We start from the raw sequence: 9,145 nt of genomic DNA on the forward strand, positions 1-9,145 counted from the left end.
GGAAGCAATGGTGATGTGTTGCTCAAATAATATGTGACGGGGTTTGACCGTTTTAGCAGTTCATCACGGTTCCACTGGATGGAAGAAAGCAACTTTTTACTCAAGCTGTTTTTATTAAGGGTCAATAGTTTCATCTTGTGGTTGAACGGAGCTACTACACCCACTGCACATTCATCAACTTCACTGACCTCTCTTCAATCAGGTTAGTTAGGTGGTGGCAATACAACCAGGTATCCTGAATGATGCCCAAACTTAGCACTAACAAGCAAGAAAAATAAGGCAATGTAATCAATTTGCACAAAGGAAACGTTCCCTAAAGGAGAGTAGCTGTCAGTGTTGTAGTACTCGAGACCAGGACTCACGATTTTCACGACTCGTGACTCGACTCGGACATGGACTCCACCTGTTGTCACTTAGTTGTCAGAAGTCTCTCTCTTTTGCATAATTCGACATATTGTTACATCTATTTGGCCTAACAAATGTGCAACACTAGCTAGGTTTCCATCCAATTGGAGACAGATTTTCATGTGAATATTCTAAAATCCACATCAACAAAATGCATTTTCCCACCAGTGGTGTTTCCACCAAACAGACAGATTAAAAACAGTGCATGATGACAGAGAGCACATAAAAGCTACTTTTCCATTTAAGTTTTGATGTAACAAATAAAAATCTAACATTTTTTTTTAACTTACTTCGCCTAAAAAGGTTCGATGGAAATCTGGTTAGTGTCAATATTAATTAGATATGTAGATGCCCAGCTTGGCAACACAATTATAAGGCCATGGTCTGGCACTGCACTGTGCTTTGCCTTCTGATGTTCCTTCAGGCTTTGTTTCCATTTAAAACAATTCCCACACTGATCACAGTTGTACGGTTTCTCTCCTGAGTGTCTTCTCTGGTGTTGCTTTAGATTTCCTTTCTCATTGAAGCACTTCCCACATTGGGAACAGTGGAAAGGCTTCTCCTCTTTGTGTACTCTCTGGTGTTTCTTTAGGTCTCTTACCCAACTGTAGCTCTTCCCACATTGGGAGCAGTGGTGGGGCTTCTCTCCACTGTGTATTCTCTGATGACTCTGAAGGCTTCCTTCCAATTTAAAACTCTTTCCGCAGTGAGAGCAGTGGTGAGGCTTCTTTCCTGTGTGCGTTAGCTGGTGTCCCTTCAGAAGTTTTGACTGACTGAAACCCTCCCCACACTGGGAGCAGTTGAATGTTTTTTCTCCTGTGTGAGTTAGCTGGTGTCTCTTTAGGACTCCTGTTTGACTGAAACTCTTCCCACACTGATCACAGCTGTATGGCTTCTCCCCTGTGTGTATTTTCTGATGTTCCTTTAGATTTCCTCCCTTACTGAAGCTCTTTCCACACTCAGAGCAGTGGAAAGTCTTATCTCTTGTGTGTATTCTTTGGTGTTTATTTCGACTTTCTTCATCACTGAAGCTCTTCCCACAATGGGAGCAGTGGAAAGGCTTCTCCCCTGTGTGTATTTTCTGGTGTCGCTTCAAATTGAATGACGAACCAAAAGTCTTCCCACACTGGGAGCAGTGGAAAGGCTTCTCCCCTGTGTGTATTCTCTGGTGAGACTTTAAGGCGTCTACGCGACAGAACCTCTTACTACTCTGGGAGCAGTGGTGCGACTTCTTTCCTTTGTGAGTAAGCTGGTGCGTCTTCAAGCTGCTTGGTGTCTGAAATCTCTTCCCACATTGACCACACGAGTTAATTTTCTTTCTTTTGAGGGTCTTTTTGTGTGGTATGAGGTGAGTTGGACAAATAAAACTGCCTCTGCAATCTGAACAGGGGTGGGGCCTACAAGTGTGCCTTCTCAACTCCTTTGGTTCATAGAAACCAGTGAAGCAGTCCATGCAGTGGTGATGTTTCTGTCTTGAGTTCCTCTGCCTGCGTTTATGGTTTCCTGATGCTGTGGTACTGGGATCGCTGTCTGAGCCTGGATGGGAGCTCTCTCCTGTGGGAATATGTTAGAATCAGTAAGGGAACATTGAAAGGGGCTTTAAAAGACTTTTGATACAAGCAGAAGCACTACAATAGTTTTGGAATCCCCTGTGGCTGCCAAGGCACCAACCTCTCTCCGTACTCCACACCTGAACTTACCTGGGTCAGTGATACTATCTACTTCTTCCTCCTCTTCCTCTAGATCTGGAGCAGACACTTCCCTGTTCTCCTCTTCTTCTTCTTTGACTTCCCTCTCCCCCTGCTCTTCTTTTTTGACCGCTCTCTCCCCCTGCTCTTCTTCTTTGACTTCCCTCTCCCCCTGCTCTTCTTTGGCTGCTCTCTCCTCCTCTTCAGTGACTGCTCGCTCCTCCTCCACTTCTTCTTCGACTGTTCTCTCATGCTCTTCTTTGACTGCCATCTCTACTTCCTCTTTGACTCCTCTCTCCTCCACCTCCTCTTTGACTGCTCTCTGATCAACCTCTTTTACTTGTATCTCCACCTCGATTCCTCTCTCCTCCCATTCCTCTTTGACAATCACATTGAGTTCCAGTGTTTGACTGCAGTCTTCCAGCTTCAATGACACCATCTCTGGACTCTGCTGTGAGCTTCTCTGGGCTGGAACACCACATCCAGAACCCGGGGACTCTGTGGACTTGGGTTCAGACATGGAAGTCTAGAGATGGAACCAAAAGAGGAAGCACAACACATTTAAGGTGAGTTTCACTAAATACTGGAGCAGCTTAGCTAGTAAAAGGATAGCTAGACCGTGCAAAATATTCCCTGCACTAGGAATCTCTGCTAATAAATTCAACTTGGTAGCTCACGTTGCTGTGGCGATGGCAACGATACGGTGTCAAGTCTGATTCAAAAGTCGAACACGCACAAGATGGCTTGCGTGAGCAAACACTGAGTTGATGGATGGGAATCAAAGATAGATGGGAGGGGTTGATGGTAGCTGAAGGATGGTATTAAAAACAAACAAAAGATAACTACTGTAAAATACATTGTGTCCATAAAATGTATAGAGTATGTATAAGCTGGAAGTAGAAGCCTAAGTGTTGTTGTCCATTAGTTTACTCCAATTAGGGGAGGGGTGGTAGGGTTAGGGAGAATAATAAAGCTAAATATATATACAGTACCAGTCTAAAGTTGACACACCAACTCATTCCAGGATTTTTCTATTTTCTACATTGTAGAATAATAGTGAAGACATCAAAACTATGAAATAACACATATGGAATCATGTAGTAACAAAGAAAAGTGTTAAACAAATCAAAATATATTTTAGATTCTTCAAAGTAGCCACCCTTAGCCTTGATGAAAGCTTTGCACACTCTTGGCATTCTCTCAACCAGCTTCACCTGGAACAGTCTCTTCATGTAATTCCCACATATGCTGAGCACTTGTTGGCTGTTTTTCCTTCACTTTGCGGTCCAACTCATCCCAAACCATATCAATTGGGTTGAGGTTGGGGGATTGTGGGGGCCAGGTCATCTGATTCAGCACTCATCACTTTCCTTCTTGGTCAAATAGCCCTTACACAGCCTGGAGGTGTGTTGGGTCATTGTCCTGTTGAAAAACAAGTTATAGTCCCACTAAGCACAAACCAGATGGGATGGCTTATCACTGCAGACTGCTCTGGTAGCTGTGCTGGTTAAATGTGGTTTCTAAATAAATCACGGACAGTGTCACCAGCAAATCACCATCACACCTCGTCCTCCATGCTTTACGGTGGGAACCACACATGCAGAGATCATCCGTTAACGTGCTCTTTGTTTCACGAAGACACAGCAGTTGGAACCAAAAATCTCAAATATGGACTCATCAGACCAAAGAACAGATTTCCACCAGTCTAATGTCCATTGCTCGTGTTTCTTGACCCAAGCAAGTCTCTTCTTCTTATTGGTTTCCTTCAGTAGTGGTTTCTTTGCAGCAATTCGACCATGAAGACCTGATTTACGCAGTCTCCTCTGAACAGTTGATGTTAAGATGTCTGTTACTTGAACTCTGAAGCATTTATTCGGGCTGCAATTTCTGAGGCTGGTAACTCTATTGAACTTATCCTCTGCAGCAGAGGTAAGTTTAGGTCTTCCTTTCCTGTGGCGGTCCTCATGAGCCAGTTTCATTATTGCGCTTGATGGTTTTTGCGACTACACTCAAAGAAACTTTCAAAGTTCTTGACATTTACCAGATTGACTGACCTTCATGTCTTAAAGTAATGATGGTCTGTCGTTTCTCTTTGCTAATTTTAGCTGTTCTTGCCATAATATGGACTTGGTATTTTACCAAATAGGGCTATCTTCTGTATACCATGTAACAACACAACTGATTGGCTCAAACGCATTAAGAAGGAAAAAAAATCCACAAATGAACTTTTAGGCACACCTTCATCAGGTGAAGCTGGTTGAGAGAATGCCAAGTGTGCAAACCTGTCATCAAGGCAAAGGGTGGCTACTTTGAAGAATCTCAAATCTTAAATATATTTTGATTTGTTTAACATTTGTTTGGTTACTACATGATTCCATATGTGTTATTTCAGTTTTGATGTATTCCCTATTATTCTACAATGTAGAAAATAGTACAAATAAAGAAAAACCCTTGAATGAGAAGGTATCCAAACTTTTGACTGGTACTGTATATATTTTAATATATTTCCATTATTATTTTCCCCTAATCCTACCAACCCTCCCCTAATTGGAGTAAACTAATGGACAACAATACTTAGGCTTCTACTTCCAGCTTATACATACTATATACATTTTATGGACATAGTATATTTCACAAACGTTACCTTGTTGTTTTTAGTCCCATCCTTCGGCTCCACTCAACCCCTCCCATTAACCCCTCCCATCAACCCCTCCAATCAACCCCTCCACTCAACCCCTCCACTTAACCCCTCCACTCAACCCCTCCACTCCACTCAACCCCTCCACTCCACTCAACCCCTCCCATCAACCCCTCCCATCAACCCCTCCACTCAACCCCTCCCATCAACCCATCCCATCTTTGAGACACCATCCAGCTTTGATTTCTATTTGCCAACTGTGCTGTAATGTTTCACAAAAGTTCTGAACCTTTCTATTCTCATAGATTCTACATATTGTAAATAAAAAAAATACAACAAATTTGCTAAGAGTATTATTGTTCAATAGAATATGACTTTTTAAATCACCCAGCAGTGCTATTTGCAGAGGGGGACAACTTGTCTGGGGGTCTGGGGGTCATCTAAAGCACATTTCCTGCATTTCTACACAGTCTAATATGACCCTTCTAGCCGTCTCTATTTAGAACAACAAAAAGTAGGTCAAAATGCCCCCAGTCATCAAGCTAGCTAAGAGATGATTAAAATATGTTGAAGTGATTGATAAGACTGAACTAGATCCATGATAATTAATGAATCAATATTGTGTTGCACCTTTAACCAATAACCTAACAAATGAACAACTCTTACAAATAAAGTACAAAGACAACTTTTGATTGTCTTTAAGACATCTTCTATACCAGTGGTTCCCAAACCTTTTATAGTCCCGTGCCCCTTCAAACATTCAACCTCCAGTTGTGTACCCCCTCTAGCACCAGGGTCTGCGCACTCTCAAATGTTGTTTTTTGCCATCATTGTAAGCCTGCCACACACACTATTTATTAAACATAAGAATGAGTGTGAGTTTCTGTCACAACCCGGCTCGTGGGAAGTGACAAAGAGCTCTTATAGGACCAGGGCACAAATAATAATATAATAATAATCAATAATTTTGCTCTTTATTTAACCATCTTACATATAAAACCTTATTTGTTCATCAAAAATTGTGAATAACTCACCACAGGTTAATGAGAAGGGTGTGCTTGAAAGGATGCATATACACTACCGTTCAGAAGTTTGTTGTCACTTATAAAGCCTCACAAATCCTCAACTGGGAGCTTCATTAAATAGTACCCGCAAAACACCAGTCTCAACGTCAACAGGGAAGAGGCGACTACGGGATGAGTTCCTCTGTGTTCTTTTGCCCATCTTAATCTTTTCTTTTTATTTGCCAGTCTGAGATATGGCTTTTTCTTTGCAACTCTGCCTAGAAGGCCAGGATCCCGGAGTCGCCTCTCCACTGTTGACGTTGAGACTGGTGTTTTGCGGGTACTATTTAATGAAGCTGCCAGTTGAGGACTTGTGAGGCATCTATTTCTCAAACTAGACACTCTAATGTACTTGTCCTCTTGCTCAGTTGTGCACCGGGGCCTCCCACTCCTCTTTCTATTCTGGTTAGGGCCAGTTTGTGCTGTTCTGTAAAGGGAGTAGTACACAGCGTTGTACAAGATCCTCAGTTTCTTGGCAGTTTCTCACATGGAATAGCCTTCATTTCTCAGAACAAGAATAGACTGACGAGTTTTAGAATAAAGTTCTTTGAGCCTGTAATCGAACCCACAAATACTGATGTTCCAGATACTCAACTAGTCTAAAGAAGGCCAGTTTTATTGCTTCCTTAAGCAGAACAACAGTTTTCAGCTGTGCTAACATAATTGCAAAAGGGTTTTCTAATGATCAATTAGCCTTTTAAAATTATAAACTTGTATTATCTAACACAACGTGCCATTGGAACACAGTGGTGGATGCTGATAATGGGCCTCTGTACGCCTATGTAGATATTCCATAAAAAATCTGCAGTTTCCAGCTACAATAGTCATTTACAACATTAGCAATGTCTACACTGTATTTCTGATCAATGTGATGTTATTTTAATGGACAAAAAAAATAGCTTTCTTTCAAAAACAAGGAAATTTGACCCCAAACCTTCGAACGGTAGTGTAACTCCGCAATGTTGGGTTGTATTGGAAAGTTTATTACTAAAATTACTTTAGACAGACATCACCCAGATAAGACAGTCGTGTGAGAAACTTGTCATCAGACAAGTGAAAATGATGGTCATTAAATAAAACTTTAAGCTCGCCTCTCAATTAAAAAAAACAACAACGTGTCAATACTTTGCCCCTTGATAACCAGCGCACTTCTGTATGTTGTAAAAGTGTTACATGGTTGCTGCCCATATCATTGCATAGTACAGAAAATACACAAGAGTTCAGGGGCCTTGCTTTAACAAAGTTAACCATTTTCAATGCAGTGTCCAAATCGTCTTTCAAGTTGTCAGGCATTCCCTTGGCAGCAAGAGCCTCTCGGTAGATGCTGCAGTGTACCCAAGTGGCATCGGGAGCAACTGCTTGCACACGCGTTAACATTCCTCTATGTCTCTCAGTCATGGCTTTTGCACCATCAGTACAGATACCAACACGAGCAGCAGCTACGTTTGGCTACATACGGACCACTAGTGGAATTCCCACGAGAGAGTAACGGTTAATGTGATTGGATGTTAATTATTTGACTAGGCTACCTGTATTTGACATTGTGTTGTTATTTCGCTGAACACTAGATGGTTTAAATGTATTTTTGGCAGTGAAACGAGGCTACTCAGGCGAGAAAAAAACCTCACCCAAATGTATAGCCCCGTTGGAAAATATAAATGGACTATTTGGCGTACCCCCGACAGCATTTTGTTATTTATTTAACTAGGCAAGTCAGTTAAGAACAAATTCTTATTCACAATGACGGCCTACCGGGGAACAGTGGGTTAACTGCCTTGTTCAGGGGCAGGAACGACAGATTTTTACCTTGTCAGCTCGGGGATTCGATCTAGCAACCTTTCGATTACTAACCCATCGCTCTAACCACTAGGCTACCTGCCTCTAACCACTAGGCTACCTGCCTCTAACCACTAGGCTGCCTGCCTCTAACCACTAGGCTGCCTGCCTCTAACCACTAGGCTACCTGCCTCTAACCACTAGGCTACCTGCCTCTAACCACTAGGCTACAGCTTTCTCTTACCACTAGGCTACCTGCCGACCCAAGTGTACCCCAGTTTGGGAATACCTGTTCTATACCAACCCGCCTACAGGCCCGACCCCCACCAGTCTAGTCAATAACTAAACTCTCTCCCCAACACAACTCCATGGTTTTGTTTTATGTATCAAGGGAAAGGTTTGGAAAACAAAAGTTGAATGAAAACACACATACACCTACATATTAACACACAAACACAGTACAACCTCCATATAATTCATATCATAGGTCTAATAGTACTGTAGAGATTTTTTTACTTGCACACAATATCGCAGGGTCACCCTGTCCTGCCCCTAGGGGTCCACAGCCCTGCAGCCCACCAACTGAACACACCCCACTCAGCTTTAGGATCTTAGTGAAACATTCATTATTGGTTTCAGGTGTGTTAGGCCAAGGTCAGAGTGAAAACAGTACAGCAGACCTCCAGAGCCAGGTCGGAGCAGCCCAGCAGCTAGGGATTGCCCAAATCTCCCCTGGTGTGGGTGTGTTTTCAATACAGACTCCTTTAGTCGTACACTATTCCATAAAAGACATTCAGACTTTATGAAAGTTGCACAGTATACCCGTATTTTCTGTTTTTGGGGGGGTTTGCCCCGCCAAGATTTACATGCTAATATCGCCACTGTTTTCTTCCATACATTGTGGGAGGACAACCATCCTTCCAATTAATGGCAATGCATTTATCAGCCACTATAAATGCTGGGTTACACAGTTTCTTCTGATAAGTCTCCAGTATCAACATTTCCAAGCAAACTAAAACAGGGAGAAGGGAGAATCTGTAGACATGCTGAGATAAAAGAACATCCTCCCAATGCCAGAATTCAAACAGCCTTCACAAGACCACAACATATGCAAATATGTCCCCTTTTGTGCTTTACACCTCAGCAAAATAAAAATCTGAGTGCATGATATTCAGTTTCACTGGCATATAGTATGTTCTATAGATGGTCTTCAACTGCAGTAATTTATGTCTGAGATCATATGAACATGACTGGGCATTCTAACATATCGTTATCCCTTCATCATCATCAATAGCGTCTCCCAGATCTTCCTCACATTTTTGTTTTACATGTTTTGTGCCATCAGGAAAATCCTCTATCAAGCCTTGATACAGTTTGGAAATCAACTTTTGGAGGTTTGTTCAGATTGTTTTAAAATAGCATCTGGCTCGTCCAGTGTTTTGCTGGACAGAGTGAATAAAGTGTTGTATCTGTAAAAATTCCCTTCACCCCTGTCACAGACTGGTCTTCCCCGGTTGCCTGACCCTGCTGAGACCCCTGTCCCAGACTGGTCTTCCCCGGTTGCCTGACCCTGC

At 42.4% G+C, this 9,145-nt stretch overlaps 1 protein-coding gene across 1 annotated transcript; it reads right to left on the minus strand.

Moving 5' to 3' along the window:
- Positions 1 to 219: 219 nt before the first annotated feature.
- On the minus strand, positions 220 to 2,401 carry LOC120019477 (zinc finger protein 501-like). Its single transcript, XM_038962779.1, has 2 exons — positions 2,106 to 2,401; positions 220 to 1,959 (listed from the first exon to the last, which is right to left on the minus strand). Exons 1-2 carry the CDS (start codon positions 2,362 to 2,364, stop codon positions 701 to 703), a joined length of 1,518 nt encoding a protein of 505 aa, XP_038818707.1. The 5' UTR covers positions 2,365 to 2,401; the 3' UTR covers positions 220 to 700.
- Between the last annotated feature and the right edge of the window lie 6,744 nt (positions 2,402 to 9,145).

This window comes from Salvelinus namaycush, chromosome 2 (genome assembly GCF_016432855.1).
Source record: "Salvelinus namaycush isolate Seneca chromosome 2, SaNama_1.0, whole genome shotgun sequence".
Taxonomy (NCBI): domain Eukaryota; kingdom Metazoa; phylum Chordata; class Actinopteri; order Salmoniformes; family Salmonidae; genus Salvelinus; species Salvelinus namaycush.